Source organism: Lissotriton helveticus, chromosome 6 (genome assembly GCF_964261635.1).
Source record: "Lissotriton helveticus chromosome 6, aLisHel1.1, whole genome shotgun sequence".
NCBI classification, from domain to species: Eukaryota; Metazoa; Chordata; class Amphibia; order Caudata; family Salamandridae; genus Lissotriton; species Lissotriton helveticus.
Window position 1 is genome coordinate 44,173,931 of NC_136067.1, and position 24,567 is coordinate 44,198,497.

Here is a 24,567-nt window from a genome sequence, read left to right on the forward strand (position 1 = left end):
CCAGGCACCGGAGGCAGAGTCGATGGTGGTCGGTGACCGACATCAGGCGGTCGCACCAGTCACAATTTTTAAAACCGGGCATCCTACCGGCACCGAAAGAGTTAGAGTTATCAAAAAACTTGGTCAAAGACCGGAGTACTGCTCTTCGGATCTGCGCTAACTGGCGCGGAAAAAAGAAGAACTGACGTCAGCGCGCGGAGGCGGCGTCTATATACTCCAGCGACGTCATCACGGCGCACGACGCCGACGACGCGGAGCCGCAGGGGACGCCTGCAGACGACGCCTACCGACGCGCAGGGGTACTGCTACGCAAAAGTTTCCGGATCCAGACTGACGCCTGGGGATATTCTAAGGTAAGGAATCTAATACTAACCTGTTTCTTTCAGATGAGAAACCTCTCCTGCCCCTCATTGGGAACTTACATGGTGGCTATTGTGAATGTTTTTTGTCCCAGCGTGCAGGTGTATGCCAGAAGTCTGCCTTTGATCTCCGCTTGCTTGGTGACTATTGTTCCCAGAACTTAGATGATACGAGTATAGGCACCCCTGCCGTTTTGGAGGAGTGTGAAAAAAATCACTGTTGGGGAAATGCCTGGAGGAGACAAATATGGGCTCCAGAATTTTATAAGAAGAACAGGATCGATCGTCTCTTAACTGGGCTGTTAAGGCCTTTCACATTAAGTAAAAAAGCTTTAAGGTCCGGTCCCATGATAATTGTAGTTGAGAGGCAGATAAACAACCTGTGCTCCCGGGAACCACCCCTCCCTAGGGCCTGCTGTGTCCATACCCACCCGGGTTGCCCAGTTAGCTCCATAATACCTGAACCTGCGAGTACTTCTGGATGCTGGAGAATGAGGAAAAAACTCTAATGTCCCAACAGAACCAACAAAAACAAACAACGACTTATAAAGTGCACAAATGTCCTGGGTGTTCAACCCCCTGGTGATGCACGAGATGTTCAGCAGGAGCCTCCCCACTGCCCCGCCCTACCGAGCCACAACGCCTGTGTCCCGGGAAAGTAATTTACCAAGAAATAAAAGGATTGTCTCCTGGTGTCCGGGCATTCGGACCTTCAATCTGCAGAAGCCGAGTCGTCTTCCAGGGTTGCGATGACAGCTTTCTTTCTTTGGCTATCGTCTCGGGGTCAGGGCGAAGGTGAAGCGGGTACCTTACCACTCAATGCCATCTGTCAGTGCCAACCCTTTGCCCTCCTGTGGTCTCTTGCGTTGAGGCTTCTTCGTCATATTCAGGCATGTTGATGAGCGATTGAGCTTCCTTCAGGGAGCAAATCTGGCTGAGCCTGCCATTCCATTGGAAGATTATTCTGAATGGGTGGCCCCAAGAGTAGGAGAAGCGCAGAAAAGTGGCTACCAGACTGAATTCTTACACTTCTGGAGAGTGGAGGCAGCGAGGTTCTGGAACAGAAGGGGTCTGGATAAACGGAAGTCTATGGGGTGCTTTCCTCGGGCTTGCCGGAGTATCCGCTCTTTTAGCTGGTAATCGTCGACGCACATTAATATGTATGGAGGGGGAGCCGGCGCTGGCCTCCAGGGCCCAACGCGGTGAGTGCAGTCCAGCTTAATCTTTTGCTCTGGGGGGGCTCCCAGTATGTGGGGGAAGAGGTCTTGCACAAACGCCTCTATGTCTTGCCCTTCAATGCCTTGTGGAACTCCTCGGATCCTTATATTGTTCTGCCGAGAGCGGTTCTCGAGGTCCTCTGCTTGACTTTGGAGTTCCAATTGCTGATCTTGAAGGCGGATGACTTCTTGCTGCAGTTGGTCAACTTCTTCGTCCCTCGTGGAGGCCTGAGCTTCAAGCGTATCGACTTTGTCTCCAACTGAGTCAATATCCTTGCGCAGTTCACAAAGCTCCAGGGTTATTTATTTCTTTATTGCTTGAGAATCCCCTTCGAGCGAAGCTAATCTGGTGACTGGGCCCTCAGCCTCGCCCATATCGTGCTCTGGGGGTGCCCACCCGGGGACGGTGCTGCTCCCCCCCCCGGCTCCAGTCTTGAGGAGGAGGTCTTTGACAGATCTCTCTTTATTGGTTTTCCTAGTTGCCATGTCAAGAGGCCTTGCTTTCTCCCCCACATCCAGGTCTTGAGCGTGTATTCCAAAGCCGGCAGTGTAGGCCGCTATGTGGTGTCGACAGGGCACAGGTGGGTCCCCCTTTCTATAGGTCTCCCTCTTTGAAGGACCAGTGCGCAACCCCTCCCGTGTCTCCGCAGCAGCTGTCTCACATTAATCTCACCAGATTGCCCCGATGAGGCCCAAGTTCCACTCACATGGGTCTCCCTTGCACCACGTGTCCCAAAGCTGCAGTTCAAAATGGGGATGAAGGGAGCCTAGGGCAGTGTGCTCCACTAAACTCTTCACTCCTACTACCTCCACAGGCAGTTAGCTCCGGCACACTGCCATGCTCTGTTGCAGCCTTCTCTGAGCCTGTCACACGCTTACCAGTGCATCCACACCACTGCGCTCACAAACTCACCAGGTGCTGTCAAAATCCCCGGGGCTGGTCTTCAAGCTTCGTTATCAGGCCCCGCCGCTTCACAGCATCTCTGTTGCCAGCTCCTCCGCACCAGGGCTTGAGTCAACCCGAGGCACCCACCAGGAGGAAATGGCCTCCGTAGCTGTCTGCCTCCACTGTGAGGCCCGCAGCCAGCAGCTGCATTCATCCGATGGAGGGCGGGGGGCCGGGACACAGCCCGGAGACAAGGCCCCACGTCCTTCCCGCAGCACCACTCACTCGTAGCCCACCTCTCCACTCTGAAGACCGGGGGAGTCCGCTTCTACATGTTTTTTGGGATCACCAGCTCCGGCAGGCCCGCCCCCCCCCCCTGCGGGCACTGGTTGAGCGTGAACTCAGTTGGTGGCGGGAGAGAACAATCTCCCTGTTCCCGGGCATACAGCTCTTAGCGACCGGGTCTCCACCCGCCACTCCACCTGAAAAGCGCGCCAGAGGGCCCCAGTGGCTTCGGATCATCCGCTTTCACTCGTTCCCTTCAGGCTCAGGCTTCAGCAGGATTGGACCCCGGTGCTGAAGGCAGTGCTTCTATGCCTTCCAGGGTCTGCTATCCGAAGCGGTAAGGTTGGGGCCAGAGTGGAGGACAGGAGCGGCGAGCAGGCACGTTCTACTCGTCCGCCATCTTGGCCACGCCCCCCTACTTTTTAAATACAATGCACACTGCCCGATGTGCCTTTACGGCCTACTTAGGGGATGACATATATGGATTAAAAAGGAGGGTTTATTTTACCGGGTCAAAATGGTAGTTTGAAACTGCACCACAGGCTGCAGTGGCAGGCCTGAGACATGTTTTGCAGTGTTAATTCGATGGGCGACACAATGAGTGTTGCTGCCTATTTGAAGCATTAAATCTAAAGGCCCTGCGTACAGCCAGTACCATTTATGAGGGACTTACAGATAAATTAAAGGTGCCAATTAGGTGTAATCCAACTTTACCATATTTGAATGAGAGAGCACAAACACTTGAGCACTGGTTGGCAGTGGTAAAGTGCACAGAGACCTAATGCCAACAAAACCAAATTCAGGAACACAAGAGAAGTGAAGGCATGATCTCAGGTCTAATACCCACTCTGTAATGTTAGAGTCCACTGGTGAACACTCAAACATGCAGGTTACTGACACTAGACTAAGATGCAGCATAAAACGTATTGGCATTTCACATTACAACAATACAGGTAGCGTTAAAGGGTTGCATCAATGTTTTCCATTCATTGCACGACTCAGAGTGTTACCCTAGATGCAAACATCTTAAAGAATATAGCTTGAAGAATGCAGAATAAGTTGAATGTACATACTGCTGGAGAGGATGTGATTTCTTCTTTTGTTTGCTTCAGGACTTCATTGTGTAATGTCACTGTGTCTAGAGCCCATCCTTTATGCGCCCTGGTCACTTCCTGTCTCATGGCAGTGAGGAAACCTGTCAATAAAGATTTGTTACATGTTGATACATTTAATGTCATGAATTAAATCAATAATAATCTATTTTACAAGTAAAAGGACAACTCCATTGTCTGTACAGCTGCTCCTAGAGTGCCCCACCCACAGTGTACATTTGATGAAAGATACTACCCAAGTAACCTGTTTATTTGAATACATCAATGTTTTTCAAACAACCAATGAAAACTGACGTGGCGCTGCAAAAATAAATGTTATACCTGGACAATCATAGGTACAACAGTGTTGCTGTTCTAAATTTGTGGACAGCTATGAATAACTAGGACTACAAAACACTGCTGCATGACTTCAAAGTACAGAATTATTGTTGTATTCGAAAAACAAAGGCATCCACTATTACGAACTGCAGCAAAATGTTCCGCTAAACTCCTTTGCTTCTCTGGTGAGAAGTAAGGAGGGGAGATTTTAAGGGTTTGCGGGTAATAGACGGGTTGAATTGAGTAGGCCCCCGATAAAAAGACGATTGGATTGATACGTGTGATTTTGAATTACTTTATTTGTTGATATTAAATATCGTTACAATCAAAGATAGAACACAATCTATGGGAAACGGCACCTTGGAAAACCATTTGAGAGATTTGAACTATACCTGCGCTAATTTTAGCCTTCAACATCTGGTAAACTCCCCGACCCATCAGAGAGGACGCACTCTTAATCTGCTGTTTACCAATCCTTTGGAAACTGAAGTATTAAACATTACACCTCAAAATTGGACGGATCACTACTTAATCCATTTTAAAATTATGTTACCCGGTCTGGTGGATCATTATAAATCATCAGTGGTCTACCGGAAAGGTAGGGAGTGGGCAAAATTAGGAAGGACTAGTGCTCTTTTAACTCTCCCCAATGTCAATCTCTTTTGCGCCTCCGCTACAGTAGAGGAGAATTACAACACCTGTCATAATTATATCACAGATGCTCTGGGCCAATTAATCCCGTAAAAAAAACAAAAAATCAGAAATAAAATCTCAGCACCGTGGTACACTGACGAATTGAGACAGCTTTGTCTACTTTGTAAGAAGGCAGAGAGGAAATGGAGAAGGAAGTACACAGAGGTGGACAAGCAAGAATTGAGAGCAGCACAGATTAAATATAAGGAGCTTATCCTAGAGTGCAAAGCTAATTTTTATGCTAACTCCATTTGATAAGCCTCTAATGGTACTAAAGCACTTTTTAAGATAGTCAGGGACCTTTCTGCCCCACCCTGTTTGGATAATAAGGTAGTGGCCTCGCAGAAACTGTGTGATGAGATAGCCCTCGACTTTACGGATAAAGTGGCCAAGATTGTTGGCTCTCTTCTGGACAATGAAACTATCGACTAGGATTCAGCTTTACAGGCAGCGGAAAGGGATTTGGGACAGTCATGTACCCTGTATAGCTTTCAGATCTTTACAGATCTCACTTTTAACACCTTGGCGCAAAGCGTATCCTCAGGTTCGCCTTCTGATCCTCTGCCTCAAAAAGTGTGGAAGACCTATGGTCAAACGACCTTCCCCTGGTTATGACGGATTTTCAATCAGTCCTTAGAAGAAGGTACCGTTCCAGAGGGATTGAAGTAGGCGGTGGTGACACCCCTGATTAAGAAGCCCTCTCTGGATCCGACTAATCCGGCAAGTTTCAGACCAATCTCTCTCCTTCCTTTCCCTATTAAAATCCTGGAAAAGTCTGTAAGCAGGACATTATCCGTTTTTTTGGAAGAAAATCATCTGTTGGACAAGGATCAATTTGGATTCCGTCCCGTGCCCAGGACCGGAGACAGCTTTGAACACCATGATGGATAATTTGCGTATGCGGGCAGACAATGGGAGTGCCACTGTTTTAGTGCTTCTCGATATGTCGGCCGCATTCGACACTTAGAGAGATTGGAGAAAATTGGGGTGATGGGACGGGCCTTGCAGTGGTTGCGGTCTTATCTGACAGTGAGCCAGCAGGTGGTAACCTTGGCACCGTTCTCAGCCTGCAAATCTCCAATAGTCTATGGGGTTCCGCAGGGCTCTGCTATTAGCCCCATTCTCTTTAATATTTATCTGCACCCTCTGTTCCCCATTATCAAATCGTTTGGGGTTGACTTGGTCAACTATGCGGGCGATACGCAACTGGCATTTTCTATGGAAATGAAACATGCAGTTTGCATGGATACGTTTCAAGAGTGCATGCGACAGACTGAAGGATGGCTATGGAAGAACTCCCTGCAGTTCAATGAGGGAAAACCGAGGTGCTGTACTGCTCCTTGGCGAAGATGTTCACACATATACCGGTGGAGTTCAGGCTCACCCCCGAGGAGGACCCGCTGGCCCCTGCTAATACGATACGTAATCTGGGGGTTCTGATAGATAAGAATCTCCAAATGGAATCGCAGGCAAATAAGACTGCCAGCGTGTGTTTTGGTCTGATACGTATGCTGCGTCGGATACTTCCAATCTTACCCAAGGACTCGCGCTCCCTTGTAGTAAGAAGCACAGTGTGGAGCAGACTGGATTACTGCAATTGCTTGTATTTGGGGCCCCCTCAGTACATCTTTCAGGGGCTGCAGAGAGTCCAGTTTGCAGCGGCAAAGCTGGTGCTGAACAGGCAACGCGGCACATCAGCCACTCAAGCATTCAGGGATCTCCATTGGTTACCTATCAAGGAAAGGGTCCATTTTAAATTACTTTGCTTGGTGCACAGAACGGTAAATAAATTGGGCCCGGTTCCACTACAGGAAAGATTTGCCTGGTATCGTCCACAGAGGCAGCTTCGCTCCTCTGGCGCCAGCCTGCTGGTAACTCCAAGATTCAAGCTTCTAGGATGGGGGGGGAGGGCTTTCAGTGCGGCTGCTACTCACCTCTGGAATGAGTTGCCACAGAGAATCAGACAGATTGATTCCTTAATTGAATTCAGAAAGAGCTTAAAAACATGGCTCTTTCCGAAAGTATGATTCCTCGCTATCTATCTTTTCCCGACTCCCCCACTTGATGGTTGTGTTCCTATATCTGAGCGCCAGGATACCTGTAGGGTGGCAGTTGCACTATATAATAATACCTACAATACAATACAATACAATAGGTTAGAAACATTATTTTTGCCCATAAAATATGTATACAGCTTTACACTGAAAACTTTAGCAGCAATAATAGGGCGCAACAATGAATAAAGTGCGTTTGGGCTAATGGCTAGAGGACAATATCCAAACACTATCATTAAAATTTCAAAGCGATTTGTCTTTAGTCTTAAGTTTGATTATCCAATCCTATAACAGTTTAAAACCTTTAGTAATTATGATGTAAAGTTATATGCAGAACTTTTAAGAGCAGTTTTTAAAAGCAGATTTTTAATTTTCATTTCATTTTTGCATTAAAGTCATTAACAACATGTTACTGTATTAACAACCAGTATCAGTTTTGGTCAATAATTTCTTTTTAGCTATAAAAATAAACTTCACAAATTGAGAGATCATGCGGGGCATACTCCCAGTGAGACAGGTAATAATGGCGTGTCGACATGTCCTCACCCCTAATTCATTAAAAATAGGTCTTAACAGAGTCTTACGCTCTTCTAGAAGTTGCGCGCATGTTGTTACAATATGTTTTAAAGTTTCGTAATAGAAGCCGCATAACCTACCAAGTTTAGTGGACCATTTTTTTCCCATTTAGGTATTCTGTCCTCAGTAGGATATCTCCCAAACCGCAATAACATAAATTTGTTCCTTTAGAATGATCTTAAGTGGGTCATCAAGTATTATTGAGGTTCTAATTTAATAAATGAGTTTGTAAATGACCAGGAATGATATTTTTTCTGAGCTCATCTTTATCTAGAAGACTCGATAGTAGAGTGACTGATCGTTTTATTATTTGTTTAAATCAGTTTTGCCCCAAACTTCTTCTTCAAAGGTTGGGCACTCAAAATTATGTAAACTCTCACTTTAAAAGGATCTCCAGCTACTAGCCTGCTCATACCTCGTTATCTCTTACCAGCACTGGTTTGCAAGGGTACCTTGTTCTGAGCGATATAATGAATATAGCATTTTTAAAAAGGCGGATTGCCGTACCAGGAATTGCCTTTTTAGACGAAATTCTAATCTGGCATTAGCATGTCCTATATACCTGGGGATCTTAAAAACTGATTTGAAGATTTTTATTTGTAGGTCATCACAAATTTTCTCATCTTTACCACAAAAAATCATTGAGCCGTAAGCCAGAGATAGAATCAGCTTTGCTTTCATGACCTTCAATAGATGCTCGTGATTTGGACATGACAACTTGTCCCTCAACTTTCTAAAAGCAAATGACAAAGCTGTTGCCTTTGCTTTGAGGTTAATAAAATGTTAACTTGATGTGCCGCTGCCTGTGCGTCTGATAACACCTCCTCAAAATCCTTCCTGCTGTCATCAGGGATCTTAGGAGCCAAAGAACGCATTGTATCCATAAGGGCATGTACATACCTCCCCATAAGGCAAGTGGCATTAGTTGACTTCAACGCCATACTCGCAGAAGAGAAGGTCTTTTTAGCCACCTGATCTTGTTTCTTGGCATCCTTATCACCAGGCACCTGAGGAAACGCACTCACAGTCTTTTTGGAACATGCTGCTTGTATGACCAGATTCTCAGGAGAAGGATGAGACGTCAAAAAAGCAGGGTCTTCAGGCGCAACCCTGTACTTTCTCGCCACACTCTTGGAAACCGCCGGTGCTGTTGGTGGCTTTTTCCATACCTCCATAATAGGCTCCCGTTAAGGCCTCATTAAACGGAAGCAATGGTTCCACCACAGAGCTGGGCGAATGTAAAACTTCTGTGTGAAGATTGGACTTAAACTCCACTGTTGGTAAAGTCAATTGCAGAAGTTCCGCTGCCTTCCTCATCACCACATGATAAGGCTGGACGTCCTTTGAAGGCGCATCAGAACCGGATGGTAACTCCCACTCTGGAGAAAAATCCAGGCTACTAGCATCAGCTAGATCCTCAAAACAGTCATCCTCCAGTTCACCTTCCTCCATATCAGGATGTGACTCCATATATCTCTGCTCCTCCATAAGGCGCTGTGCCTCCCTCCTGGACCTGTCCTTAACATGCCTCGCCGCCGTATCCACCAACGACTCCGACGGAGCCGGAACCAGCGTCAGTATCGAATCCGATGGTCCAGTGGGTTGCCCTCGAGGTCGATCTGGAGCGGGCGACGCCGGTAGCGGCGTCGACGACCTCGGCGGAGCCGGGTATTGCCATGGCGGCGTCGGAGCCGGCAAGAATGGAGCCGGAGCATAGGAGTGAGGGACTACTAAATTGAAGGCCAGAGGACCCATGGGACCTGAAGGTGCGCCAGAGGGGTACCACGCCCTTGAAAAGACACCATACATAGCGTTTAAAAACGCTGATGGGTCCTGGCCTGGGGCTGGGAAAGGTGGCTGAAGACCCTCAGGCTGGTCTTGTGGAGGGTTCGGATTCGGCTCTTCGACAGGCGCAAAATCATCATCCACATGAACTTCTTTCTCCTCTCGGGCCGGGCACGGCGCCGGAGACGGATTCGAAGCCCGAGTCGTTGACTGAGCTTGCGACTCCGAAGGCGAAGCCTCACCTTCCTGATACGAGACATCCAGCGTGACCACCATTGGAACGTACCTTCTTCAGTGACCTCGACCTCGAGACCGACTCCTTACCGGAATGACGCCGGGACTCATGTCTCTTCTTCTTATGTCTCCTCCTCGACTTCGAAGCATGGTCTGAAGCAGACTTCGAAGTCGACTCCTCTCGAGATCTGGATCTTGACTTCGACCTCGACCTCGCCCTTCTCGAACGAAATCTCGAAGATTTTCTTCCCTTGTCACCCTTCAGCTTCGCCACCAGAAGTTTGGTCTCTCTTTCCCGCTGGGCCTTAGGGTTCATCTTCCGACAAGATGAACATCTATCCACATCATGGTCAGAACTTAAACACCATATGCAGTCCTCGTGCGGGTCCGTGATGGACATAATTTTCCCACATTCCCTGCAGGGCTTGAAACCGGTCTTCTTTGTCGACATCGTGTTGAAACAAAGAAGCAAAAAAGCGAAGATAAAGGCAACAAAGTCACTAGATAGCTACTGAGATTCCCCGAAACCGTTAGCGTTGACGACGCGGAAAAAAGGGAACTGATGTCATCACGCTGGTGTGGGCCTATTGTAGTGTCGGTGACGTCAGCGGAGTCGCGTGCGATGCCGTGCCTCTATGACGTCGTCCACGTCGGCGCGAAGCTACAAAAGAATTTCCGAATGTTGCTGACGCAAGGGGGATATTCACAAGGTGAGGAATCCACTGGCAGATGTATCTATCAGAATCCTCAATTTGTAGCTCTGCTTGGAAAATATGCTGGACAGTACCATATTTTCTGGGTTCTTCTCTGCTTGATATGTTTGTCTTCTGGCAAGCAATATTAGAGTCAGACTGTGAATCTGAGGGTGCAACGTAAAGATTATAAATGAAAGTTGCCCAGCAACATTCATTGATTTTAACGCTATTCCCTCTTTTGCTACCATTTTCAAAATTGTTAATTATGCCCCAGAATAGTTTTGGATTTTGAGTTTTACATGAGAAATGTAGTTTGGACCATAATCCCTCATAATAGGATTGTTTGGCTTTCCATATTTCGTTTTTATATTGTTTTCTGCACTATTTTAATTTATGAATTTCCAAACTTTGTAATGGTCCATTCGGTTTTCTGAAAGTTGCCCTTATTGCTCTGTTAAGCTCTCTTTTTAGGCGAAGCAGCCGATTAGTATACCATCTGGATTTTTTAGTTGTCATGATGGAGCCTTTTGATGTTATAGATGGGGGATAAGCGCTCCAAAAGTGAAGCACACAAACAAAGCCAAATATCAACCATAGACTTCCCTTCTTATTTCTCCTCCAGAACTTTGGTGATTAAGAGATCTAGAAAATCCAATATTTCCTTTTGGTTTCTCGGGTTCATACTAGTCTTTTGAGGGTAATGGCTGTAAGTACAATTTTCATTGATCTTGCTTCCGGTAGATGATCGAATGATACAGACAAGGAAATTAATTGTGGATTGTGGTCACTTTCTATCCTGGGTATTACTTGATATTTGTGAAGGGAGTATGTCAGCCCCGCTGAGATGATGGAATAATCAATGACGGAGAAATAGCCTGTTTTTTTAAATGTGGGTATTTGACCATCATCCTGTAATGATGGTCACATCTGTGACAGTGCTTTAGTTGGTTTGTTGACGCAGTTTTGATTAAGGAAATGCATATTAAAATCTCCTGAGAGGATTATCGTTGCGTCTAGCTGGTCGTGATACAGCACTTTGACTATTTCCCATAAGGTAGTGAATTGAATTTGAGAAGCTTTTTCAGAGTTTTTTGGATTGATACGTGTGATACCTTGTAGCTGACGTATTTGTCCCCAGAGAGGAGACTCCATGAAGGCCAGAGTTAGAGTCCAATCCATGTGTACTTTAATTCCTGGAAGAAGTACTGTAGTCAGGTGATAAATGCAAGCAGGAGGGCGGGTACCGAGTGGGTGGCTGGAGGCAACCGTGGGGAGGTTTTTGGGGCACAGCCAGGCGCTGGCAGGAGAGAGCTTTCCATTATTCCCCGTTTCATGGAAGGGAGTCGGGTGGAACCAGGGGCCAAGGCTGGAGGGTTCTGGCAGCTATCGGCTGGATTCACTAAGTTCGAATCCTGCCAGCTAGACCTGGGCAGAAAGAGGTTCCACTCAGGAACATCGCTCCTTGCTAACTTAGGGGCATATTAACAAGGGGCAGCGATAATTATAGCTGGCCACGTTTAACGAGACTAGTTATCGTCGGTTCTCGCAGAAAATCATCGCCATGCTAGCGATGTATTAACAACGCATGACGCGATGGCGATAATTTCCCAGCGATTGCATTGTTTTCCATGGAACATCGCTGGTTTTCCAGCGATGTTCCATGGAAAACGGCAATAACCTTGCTGATACGACCCTGTGGTCGTATCAGCATAACAGGGTTGTATCAGCATAATCCACCCCCAATGATAAGTATAGCTAAGTCTGCATTTTAGCAGATGTTAGTTTTTGGCGAAAATAGCGTTTTTCTCCAAAAACTAACATCTGCTAAAATGCTTGAGCAGCCTTGTAAATATCGTGATGTGCACGTCAGCGATATTTACAAGGTTGTACTGCCCAGTGATGCCCACTTTGCATCTCATTAGAGATGCAAAGGGAGGCATCTGGTAAAAGGGTGCTAACATGTGCCAATGCATGTTATTACCCTCCTGTAAGTAGGGCGATATTTTTATCTCTGCTTTTTTGGCTTTAAAAGCCAAAAAAGCAGAGATATGGCCCTTGTGAATATGCCCCTAAGTTTGTACCCACTTAGTCTTCTCACACAACTGTTATGTTTTGCCTTTCCTTGGTTCCCTCACCAGTTATCTATCTCCATGGGAGGGCTCTACCCTCCCCTTTGCTTTCCTAGAGTCCTTTGCGACTCACCATATGGCGTTCAACCCTCTCCTTGGTCCACTTTCCCAAGATTGACAGTTAAAAGACAATTTTGACCGATGCTTCTTCCCCTTTTGCTTAACTGTTTCCTGGTAGCTCTTCTTTTTCCCGATCCTAGAAAGCATCATAATGAGATCTGGGCCTCAGAAAGGGTTGTGGTAACTACAGATTTGCTTCTAACATGTTCTGTGCTCTTTGATATGGAAACCATGGATGGAGTGACTTCTTGTGAACATCCTGTGACGTGGTGAGACATATCAACATGACAACATCTGAGTCTCTCTCTCTGTCTCTCCGCCATTACCCCTCTTTACATTATCCTCAGGTTTGCCTCCCTTCCCGCAGAGGGTACATTGTCTTGGGAAAAGAGGCAGATTATCGCCACTCCTGAGACACCATGACCAGTCTGGGAGCATATTAGCAAGAACCTGCAATACTTATCGCAAAACGTGCTTAGCGCGTTTATTTTTATCGCTGCCTATCCCTGGATATTTTAGTGGAGAAAACATGCTATTAGCAACGTTTATCTCCACTGTGATAAAATGTCCAGTGATAGCAGCGAAATGCATGAATATCGCTGGAAATCCAGCGATATTCACGCATTAATGTTATGGTGGACTTAGCCTGAAAATCCACCTCCCATTGAGGAATACAGGTAAGTCAAGTTTTCAACAGGTGTTAAATACTAGCGATAATCGCGCTTAGCGCGACTTTTTTTATCACTTCGCCTGCGTTGGTAATAGGGGGATGTAGTGTTAGCGACTGTTTTCAGTCGCTTCTAGTTGGGAACTCCTACCTTGCATGTCATTAACGATAATCATCGCTGGCATGCAAGGCGATGGGAAAACCGTCCGCTATCGCCAGAAAGTTGTCGCTAATGACTATTAGCGACAGCTTGCTGATAGGGCGATAAAAAAATCGCTGCTTTAGTGGCAAAAAGTGCAGCTAAAGCGGCGATAAAGCCCTTGCTAATATGCCCCCAAATTCGTGACAGGAGCAGCCTAAAAAATGTGAGGGAGCAGGCCTGTAACTTGAAAGCCCTGGGGAGCTCTTTATTTGTCAGGAGTCGAAAACCGATTATCACTATAGTCGTGTTACGTGTTAGACCTTGCACCATTGGCATGGATCTCCCTTCCATTTTTGCTGTTGCCTCATGTGTTTTTGCTGGTGTTAGATGCTTTGGGCACTGTGCCACTGCTATCCAGTGCCACAGTGCAAGTGCTCCCTATTGTAAATTGATGTATTAATCAGTGGTTCCATGTTTGGCTATTTGGTTTACTTGTCAGACCCTAGTATAGTGCACTGAGTGTGCCCAGGGCGTGTAAATCCAAATGCTGCTGGTGGGTTTGCAGCACTGGTTGTGCCACCCACAGAAGCAGCCTTGTAAAGTGTGTCTAAGGTCTGCCATTGCAGACCCTGCGTGCAGTCTGGTATTTTCATGCTGACTGGGCAAGTGCACCCACTTCCCAGTCCCTAAACCTTCCCTTTTCTTCATATCAGTCACCCCTATGGTAGGCCCAAGGGCAGGGTGCATTGTAAGCATAAGGTATGACAAGCCCTGATGTGTGTGGCATGTCCTAATAGTGAATTACAGCCATTTTCGTTTTTCACTATTGCAAAGCTACCTGTTCTCCATAGGCCAGAATGGGCAGAGTTGTTACATTTTATCATCCTAACTGTCTCAGAGAACATGGTAGAAATTCAAGTTTAGTATGTCTGAACTCAGAATAATAAAATACATCTTTTAGTAAAGTTTATTTTAATATTCTGTGTTTGCAAATGCCACTTTTTGAAAGTAGGTATTTGCTTGTCTAACCATTCAAATCTGCCTCTGCTAGTTTGTGTATTCCTATGTCTGGTTTTGTGAGTGACAGGGCTGGGGAATTCCAGGAGACAGGCTGAGTCACCCAGTGGTGAATAGAGAGATCTGCATCTAGATGGGAGGGAGGAGCTGCACCTGAAAATTGAATAGGGCTGTGCCTGCCTTCCACAATGCTGGCTCCACCCCCTGGGGAGCAGCTGATGTCTCTGCCCTGCACACTAAAAGAAGAGAAGGAGTCCTGTAAACAAAGTGCTCCAGGACTGTACTTGCCTTCCACAATGCTGGCTCCACCTCCTGTGGAGCGTCTGATGTGCATGCCCTGCACTGTGAAAGGAAAGGAGAAGTCTGGTAAACAGAGTGCTTCAGAACTGGTTTGGACTGGGCAAAGGCCCCTCTCCCCTCAGAGAACAAAGGATTTGGGGGTATAAATATTGGGACCCTGATCCCATTAAATTAGATCACTTTGGACTACAAGAAGAAACCTTTACTGAGGAGAGGGACCTGAAGAAACTGTGGAGAGACTATTCCCAAGGTGAAGTGCTGCTTGGGGGATTGGCCTGCAGTGGTTGCCTTACTGCCAAAGGAAGGAGAAAGGAACTTTGTGTACTTTGCTTTCAACTTGTGAAGGATCTCCAAGGGCTTGGAAAATAGCTTGCCTCCTGCTGAAATCTCAGGGACAACAGACTTCACCCCCCAGCTGCCCTATAGTTTTTTTTGGAAGTGCCTGCTGCTGTTTTGGGCCTTCTGAGGAACCGCGTGTCGCAAGGAGCTGGAAGAGCGACTCAACGTGAAGAAGCGTGTCACCGTCGCTGTGCCTGCCGTCGCAAATCCAAAGGAGGGTGTCGCCACTGGAACTGTAGCACTGCACCGCATCTGGGGAAGAATCTCGCAACGAGGTCAGAGCGTGTCGCCCTCGCTGTGCCTGCCGTCGCAACTCTGAAACAGGGGGGTGTCGCCGCTGGAACTTTTGCATTGCACCGCATTGACCAAGAGCACCTCGTATCCCCGAGAAGCGCGCCGCCATCGGAGCTACTGCCGTTGCATCGAGCGGAAGCCTCATGCATCGTGGAGAAGAGCGTCGCCGCTGGAGCTGTTGCCGTAGCTTCGTAAGAGTGTCGCCGCTGCAGTCCACAGATCGAACTGAGAGCTTCTCGCATCCCCGAGAAGCGCGCCGCATCTTGAATATCTTCACGTCTTTATTTCTTTGTATCTGAACTTTGCTGCATTTCCCATTGCTGCGACATTGCTTGTCGTGGAAGCACAACGCAACCTAAGGTACATTGACGCAGAGTGTCGCATCTAAGAACTGAGCTGAACTAAGCTTAAATCTACTATCTGAAAGTAATCATAGTGTGTATTTTTGTCGTTTATGGTCTTGTGGTAACTCTATATAAAGTCTACTTATTTTTTATATAAAACCTGTGTGGTGTCCATTTGTAATATTGTCACTGGGTTACTGTATGTGGTCAGAACTGCTTAACTTACAATGCCTCTGAAATAAGCCTTGACTGCTTGCGCCACGCACCCTAGAGGTTGAGCAGGGGTTATTTTAGGAGTGTAATCCCCTTGTCCTGACTAGAGGAGAGGCCCCCAAATCTAACATTATGTAACAGGGAAAATAATGCACAAGTTACTTACCTTCGGTAGTGATATATTTGTAAGAAACAGTAGTAAGTGTTAGATTCCTTACCTTAAAATATACCCAGGCATCAGACTTGATCCGGAAAGTTTTGCGTAGCAGTACCTCTGCGGCTCTGCGTCCGTCGGCGGCGGCCTGATCGCCGGGATGAGGTCGTCGGTGTACTTAGATGCGGCCCTCGCGCGCTGACGTCAGTTTTTGTACATAGCTTTCCAAGCCAGGAACGCAGAGCCATGCCAGAGACCGACACTGGTGCCATGAAACTAGGGCCCTGAAAGGGATGTCCTTAACCCTAGATATCGGTTTGCAGAACGGGGAGGATGGGTGGTGTGAGAAGTTGGCCTGATATATGATGCTCACTAGTTCTAGTGATCACCTTGTAACAGTCCAAACAACCCTTATGGTGATTGGTTGTAAGTCAACCTTATAGACCAGCTATCCTAATGGTAGCATGGACAAAGCAGTCTTAGGCTAAACTCTTTTGGCATGTGAAGCCAGCTGTTTTACCACAATATAACCCCTTGAATACCAGATGAAAGGACACCACACAGGTTGTTATGAAAATAAACAGTATATTTATTAATAACAACACCTCTGAACTCTTTATGAGGTCAGAGGGCTAAGCACATGACAATCTCTTAGGAAAAATACGATAAGTTGCACAGAATTACAATGGTGCCCTAGGGGCACGACAAACCATATACTAAGTAAGTGGAATGTGAAAGTCGATAAAAGGAATGGAGCTGTCCAGAGGTTGTAGGATCGATGGGACCACGCTACACTAACTCTAGGTAAGTAATAGAAGGCCCACGGAACGCGTGTGCAGAGTGTGAACTCACACGCGAGATGCGTAACAACGTCTATGGACAGTACAGTTCGAGTTAAAGGTAAGTACGGACAATCCTGACTAGGTAGGACTAAAACGACTGTGGAACTGGACACTAGGACAGTTAAACTACCCTTGAGCACCGAAATGCTCTCGTTACCTCACCCACGGGCTGCGGGTGCATAGGTGCCAAAGTGTGTCGGGTTCTCGCGTTGAAGTCAATGGAGCCTGAAAGAAAAGATGCTGCAGGTGACCAGGAGGAAGATGTACGGTGCGATCCAAGGGTGGATCGGGGAAGAAGAGGACCTGAAAGCAGAGGGGACAGTGTTCAAAGTCACTAGCCAGTGACCGGTGTGGAACCAGGAAGGAACCAGGTGCTGTCGTCGCGATCAGGTGAAGAGTGGACGCTTGACTCTGCAGCCACGTGGACCAGGAGGTGTCTTCAACGACCAGGATGGAGGCACGAGCTGTCCCACGCAGGCACTCGCTGTCGGCGGTGTTGGATCCGGAATCGGCGTCAACAGGCCTTGGCAAAGGCAAACCATGCGGTGAGTGGAGAAAGCGTCAGGTGCGGACTAGGAGAGTCCGGGGTGCCCCTCTTTTGGAAGGGAGCAAGGGCCCATCTGGAGCAACCAGACCAGCAGCAAAGATTCAAAGGTTCGTCGTCTAGGAGGCCACTAGCCAGCCGGCAAGTGACCAGACAACGCGTCGAGCAGCAGACAAGCAGAAGGGCCCCACGCAGATCTCGTGGATGCTGGAGGGCTGATCTTCGGTGCAGGGGCTGCTCGGGGCTGGGGCATCTCATTCCCCAAAGCACTTGGTCGAGTTTACCTCGGGAGTCGTGCTGGAAGCAAAGTGCAGTTTCTTTCAAGATGGCCGGTCCCACGTGTCTCGTCGCACCCACGGATCTCAGCTGTGCTGCAGATGTAGGTTGAGGTCGGAGAGGTCTGGGAGTCCGGGTCTCGTTGGGCTCTGAAGTCTGGATCCCGGAAGGAAGACGACAAAGGGAAGCCGCTGGACGCTTGATGGTGCCTGCAGTTGCAGGGTGGACACGCCTTGCCAACAAGGGAGATTTCTTCAGTCTTCTGTGGAGCAGAACGTCGAAGTCCAGAGTTTCTTCTTGTAGAGTAGTTCAGGATTAATCTAATTTGGAATGGGACCAGCTCCTACCTTTATCCTGCTAAAGGGGGCTGCACTACTGACTAGGTCCCTCCCCTGGGTGGGACCAGGAAGGGGGGTGGTTACACCCCCTATCCTTTGTCCGGTTTCCCGCCAGAGCTGGGGCTGGAGTGCCCCAGCAACTGGTTTGAACCGGTGTATGCACAGGGCACCTTGTGTGCCCCAGGCATGTCTCATTCCTTTCAGGCCTATCCTACCCAATACACAAAATCCTGTCTGGGGTGGTGCTAGCACCTCCCAAGGCAGGAAACCCTTTGTCCAAGCCGCCCTCGCTGGAAGGACTCCCAGCAGCAGGAGGTCAGACTTGTGTCTGTGGTGGCAGCATCCATTTTGTGATGCCAAGGCTCGAGATAACTTTAACCGGGGTTCACAGTTACATACATGTCGTGTCCCTCTAGAAGGGTGGAATGCTACCCCCATCGCCAGAATTGGTGAGGGGGTAGTATTCCAAATCGTATGACACCTTACTCGACATGTTTTGATAATGTTATACCAGAGTTAGCATTTAACCGCAAGGTTGATAATGCACTTAAGAGTATATGGTATAGCGTTATCATGGAACAGCTTTTAGGACTTGGTTCCGCAAGCTGTAAACGGGCTCAGCTCATGCCAGAGCACCATCTCACATAATTCCAAGCACTCTGCCTTCAGGATTGATAAGGCCTTCCATAGGAGTGACTGATAGGAATATATGTGTCCATTTTAGGGTTAGATATAGGTATACTATATCTACAGCAAAGGGTGATTACACCACCTTGCCCCAGCTGTCATGCAGCCAGTTGTGTCAGTTTTAGATGGCCAGCCAGGGGTGGCATAATACATGCTTCAGCCCCTGGTAGGCCCTGGGTACACCTATGCCCTGGATACCTAAGGTATACTGTACAGGGACTGATAAGGTGGCCCAGTACCAATTGGTAAATGCACCTAAAGTACATGGTTGTCAACTTAGAGAGAGAACAGCTAGGCTGTGGGTCTGATTAGCAGGCCCACAGCCAGGGAAAGTCGTAAACCAGTGAAGCAAAAAGCAAAAATCTGGGGTGACCATAGGATTGCAGACCCCACTCTCCTACAGGTGGGACGGTAAGGAATCTAACACGAACTACTGTTTCTTACTGATATATCGTTACCAAAGGTAAGTAACTTGTGCATCTTAAAGAAACCGGTTAGTGTTAGATTCCTTACCTTAGAATAGATACCCCAGCAATACCAACCCCGGTGGTGGGTCTGCGAACCAAGATCACACCAGAAAATCCTGGAGAACAGAAGAAAAAGCCATCTCTACGGACTTGGCTGTCCAGGCAGTAGTGTCTAGCAAACGTGTGCAGCAAAGCCCACGTAGCTGCCTGACAGATGTCCTGCAAGGGGACTCCCCGGCCCAGGGCAGTAGTAGCCGCCGTGGCCCGAGTTCGAATGGGCCCACAGCCCAATAGGAGGCTCCTTTTTTGCCAAGGAGTAACAGACCTTGATGCACAACACGACCCACCGAGAGATGGTCCGTTTGTGCACCGCCCGTCCCTTCTTCGCGCCCACGTAACCAACAAAGAGCTTGTCGTTCACCCGGAACTGGCGTGTGCGGTCAAGATAAAAACAGAGCGTACGTTTTGGGTCCAGACGGTGGAGCCTCTCTTCCTCCTTCGAGGGATGCGGAGGCGGATAGAAGGTGGGCAAGGTGATGGACTACCCGATATGAAAGGCTGTCACCACTTTGGGTAGGAAAGAGGGACAAGTTTTGAAGACAACATGTGCGTGATGCCTTTTAAGAATCTATTTACAACAGGGGACTTGAAAAGAGAAGGCTGATCAGGAAGCCTCAAGAAGACAAAAATGCCAGAGAGGTAGCCCTTAATAGTGCCCAGAGCAGAGCCCTGCTGAGCAAGAGAAAGAATAAAGAGGAGAACCTCTGAAAGGGGGGCAGAGAGTGGATCCACAGCCTTTGCTGTGCAACATGCCACAAATTTGTTCCACCTGCAGGCGTATACCGATTTTGTGGAGGGACGCCTGGCTGCCAGAATCACATCATAGACTTCAGGAGGCAATTCAAATGGCCTCAACTACCGCCGCTCAATCCCCATGCATGCAGGTGGAGGCTGTACAGGTTCGGGTGGAGGACCGTCCCCTGCTGCTGCGACAGAAGGTCCTCCTGAAGAAGCAGACGAATCGGAGGATCGACTGACATGCTGAGTAGCTTGGGGTACCAGTATCTTAGTGCCCAGTCCGGAGCCACAAGGATGACTTGGGCCCGGTCGCGCCTGATCTTCTTCAGCACTCTGGGCAGAAGTGGTATAGGCGGAAAGGCGTACAATAGACCGCAGCTCCATTCGCGAAGAAAAGCGTCTCCGAGCGAGTGCCGCCTTGGAAATTTCAACGCGCAGAACTGATGACATTGCGCGTTCTCTTCGGTGGCGAACAGATCTAACCCAGGCTCTCCACACTGCTGAAAGAGGCCTCGCGCCACGTCCGAGTTCAGACGCCATTCATGATCCATCATGCACCGGCGGCTGAGTTCATCTGCCCTGGCGTTCAGGGAACCTGCCAGGTGTTGAACCACCAGGGTGACGCCCTGGTGTTCCAGCTATTGCCAGAGGCGCAAAGCCTCCTGACAAAGGGTCCACAACCCCACCCAGCCCTGTTTGTTGCAGTACCACATGGCGGTAGTGTTGTCCGTGAACTACACTTCCCCGGACAGAGGGAAGGAATGCCTTCAGTGCAAGCCGGATCGCCCGCAGCTCCAGAAGGTTGATGTGGAGCCAGGTCTCCGCCGGAGACCAGAGGCCTCTGATCTCCCACTCTCCCATGTGGCCCCCATCCCAGGTGGGATGCATCCGTCACCACTATGTGCTCCGGTTTGGGTAGGGAGAGAGATCTGCTACTGACCCAATTGCGGTCCGTGAGCCACCACTGCAACTGTCTTGCAGTGCCCTCCGAGATCCGGACATGGTCGGACAGGTTGCCCTGATGCTGTGCCCACAGAAAGTTCAGGTCCCACTACAGAGCCCGCATCCGCCACCTGGCGTGATGCACCAGAAGGATGCAGGAGGCCATCAGCCTCAGGAGCCGCAGCGTCAACCTGACCGAGACCCGCGATAAAGACTGAAAGATCGGAATCAGAGCCTGAATATCCCGAAACCGCTGCTCGGGAGGATAAACCCGAAACTGCGCCGAATCCAGAACCGCTCTGATGAAAAGGAGCTTCTGAGAGGGGCACAGGTGTGACTTCGGCACGTTGATGGAGAACCCCAGCGAGTGCAGGAGGTTGGCCGTAGTCTGGAGGTGGGAGACGACTGTCTGGGGCGAGCCCGCCTTCAACAACCAATCGTCGAGATAGGGGAAGACTGAAACCCCTAATCTGTGCAGATGAGCTGCGACCACCGTCATTACTTTCGTGAACACCCGTGGGGTGCTGGTAAGGCCGAAGGGGAGCACGGTAAACTGAAAGTGCTCGTGGCCTACCGCGAACCGCTGGTAACGCCGGTGGGCCCGCAGGACGGGGATGTGGAAATACGTGTCCTGCAAGTCCAACGCTACCATCCAGTCTTCTGGGTTCAGGGCAGCTAGGACCTGAGCCAAAGTCAGCATCTTGAACTTCTCCTTCCGGAGGAAGCCGTTGATGCTCCATAGGTCCAAGATAGGGCGTAGGCCTCCTTTGCCCTTCTTGGGTACCAGAAAGTAGTGGGAATAGAAACCACGTCCTACTTCTGGCCCAGGAACATGCTCGACGGCCCCCTTGGCCATGAGGGCCGTAACTTCCTCCTGCAGAAGTCGCAAGTGATCCCCCGACATGCGGTGGTACTGCGGTGGCATGGCTGGAGGGATCGCCTCAAAGGGGAGGGAGTAGCCACTTCGGACGATTTGCAGCACCCACCTGTCCGATGTGATGGAGTGCCAGTGGAGGAGGTGATGGCGAACCCTGTCCCCCACTGGTGTCGAATGGGCCTGAAAACTCAGAGAATTTAGAGGCAGATGCTGCGGGGGAGGGTGTGGACTGACCTTGCCGGTGTCCCCTGGCACCGCCACGGCAGTTACCACGTCTACGACCGCGTTGAGGTTGGTTCTGTGGCTTGGCTAGCTGGATGTGTGGGGGCGCCCCTTCCTTGCCCATGAAAGGGACGAAAGGTGGAAGTTTGCTGGCGTTGGCCGAGGCCCAAGGACTTGGCCGTAGCCCTGGAGTCCTTGAAACGCTCCATAGAACTGTCCGCCTTGTCGCCAAAGAGGCGACGGCCATCAAAGGGCATGTCTATAAGGGTGGTTTGAACATCCCCGAAAAGATGGCGGACCTCTGCCAGGCGTGGCGGCAAACCGCCACCGTCGTCACAATCGCCCTTCCCAGCGAGTCCGTGGTATCGAGTCCACACCGAATGGAATAGCGTGCTGCATCCCTTCCCTCTGCTAGGGCATGGGTAAGCTTTGCCTGGGCCTCCACCGGGCACTGCGGCAGCACTTCCGCAACCGTATCCCACAGAGAGAGGGTGTAACGGCCCAAAAGGCAGGCGGTGTTGACAGACCACAACCCCAAACTCAGTGAGGAGAACAGTTTCTTCCCAAACTGATCGTACCTTTTGGATTCCCGATCCTGAGGAGCAGTCGGGAATGTGGTCTGGGAGGTAGACCCTGGATCATCAGGCTCTCGGGGGTGGGGTGAATGGACAGGAAGCTGGGGTCTCCCAGAGCCGAGCGGTGGCGTTGGGCCATTTCCGATCCACAGGGAGGCCTGTGGAGGGCTTGGACCAGGTGCCCAACAGAACGTCAGCGAGGGCTTCGTTGAACGGCAGTAGAGGCTCCGAGGAGCTTGCATGCGGTTTAAGCACCTCAGTGAGGAGGTGCGTCCTTACAGCCGCGACAGGGAGCTCAAGAGCCAAGGCCTTGGCTGCCCTAGTCAACACCACGCTGTAAGCAGCCCCCTCCTCCGTGGCCACGGTAGGATGGGAGACAAATCCAGTGTCGGGCAAAGTGTCCAGACAACTGGCCTCCCCCAGCTCGTCTGCCCAGTCTTTGCTCAACTGGCACTTCAGTGCCAGAGGGTCTTCAGACCCCTCCCAGTCCTCCTCGTCTTCCATCTCCTGATAGTCAGGAACAAATGATGGAGCCGGGTCGTCGGTGAAGGGCTCACCGATCGAGTCAAAGATGGCGCCTACACCGGATCCGGACCGGGGTTGGGACCAGGGACGGCGCCGTCCGGGGACGGCGACGGGGCGACACCCTTGGTCGTAAGGTCGAACGCGTCGTCATGGATCCAGGCCTGGATCCTGAGGGGCCCTGCGGCGTTGGGACCGGAGTCATCGACGGCGCCGGGGCCGGAGCACCCGACGGTGCCGGAGCCGCCGGCCTGCTTGGGCTCCCAGATGGACCCGCGGGACCCGAAGGTGCCTCGGCGGGTTCCAACGGAGGGAAGTGCGACCTCATGGCCGTGAGGAAGGCACTGATTTCCTCCGGCGTCACGTGCAGCTCAGGGACCGGCAGGTATGGAGCTGGGCGTGGCGCTTGCGGCTCCGCGTGGGCAGTGTCGCCTGAAAACCCAGCCTCATCGCGCGAGCGTCGGAGAGAGTCAGAAGGGCAATGTCGCTTCTTCGACTTCTTGTGCCCCGACTTACCTGAGGACTCAAGAAGATCCAAAAGAGATCAAAAAGCTTAGTCAAAAATTGACCAGGTGTGCTGCTCATCCTGGATCTGCGCTTGCTGGCGTGCAAAAAATTAGAACTGATGTCAGCGCGCGAGGACGGCGTCTAAGTACTCCGACAACGTTATTCCGGCGGTCACGACGCCAACGACGGACGCGGAGCCGCAGACGACGCCTACCGATGCGCAGGGATACTGCTACGCAAAACTTTCCGGATCCAGTCTGACGCCTGGGAATATTTTAAGGTAAGGAATCTAACACTATCCTGTTTCTTTCAGATCTTTCAAGCAGTGTGTGGTATTGCGGAACTGGATTCAGAATTATTATCATTCACCTTGACAGGGTCACTAGACACTACACAACTACCCACAGAAGAAACAAACACAGATGTTGCTAGATACAGGTATCATTATTTAAATTGAAAAAGCCACATATGTAGGTTTTTTTGCGGCACTTAAGATGTACTTGTTCTTTCCGAACATACAAGATGGAATTCCAAAGTATGGCTCCTCAAAGTTTCGGGGCTCTCCCGTCCCATTTATTTTACATTTTAGGATTTTCAAAATACATTTGGAAGTAGATTCGAGAGCAGTGCTCAGGACTGGCATTTAATTGTCAACAACTGCATTTATGACAGCTGGCCACATGATGGCAATGTTGTGTAATTAATTTGGAGATAAGGACAACAACAGTTGTTTATTATTTTAATATAAATTAAAAACGACTAATACATGCCGCCCAAGCTGTTCTTATAGGTTTGGACGCCTGGAAAAAGTCTGAAAATGTCTGAGGGTTATCCAAAATAGGTTCTTACACCTCAGGATCCTCTTCTGGTAAATCAAGGAGCATATGGATACTTGCTTCCTAATGTAAAAAAATAACTTTAAACTCATGGAGCAGACTTGCAAGTTGGTACATACAAGAGGTAGAAAAGTAGGGGTGCTAAAGCTGACCCATGTGGTCCTCCCCAGAATACCGATTTAGAGCATGACAAAAAATGAACCATGTTTAACTGCTTCTGCACTATCATTGAGGCACAGTTTCAGCCATTTTTATAGCATT

At 49.3% G+C, this 24,567-nt stretch overlaps 1 protein-coding gene across 6 annotated transcripts in view; it reads right to left on the reverse strand.

Annotated features, from left to right (window-relative positions):
• DNAH8 (dynein axonemal heavy chain 8) overlaps positions 1–24,567 on the reverse strand; it is a 10,041,960-nt gene that overhangs the window by 103,670 nt on the left and 9,913,723 nt on the right. For all 6 annotated transcript variants that reach the window (XM_078647354.1, XM_078647353.1, XM_078647356.1 and 3 more), the window contains one exon: positions 3,821–3,942. In XM_078647354.1, coding sequence (XP_078503480.1) covers positions 3,821–3,942 — 122 coding nt within the window. The remainder of the gene's footprint in view (positions 1–3,820; positions 3,943–24,567) is intronic.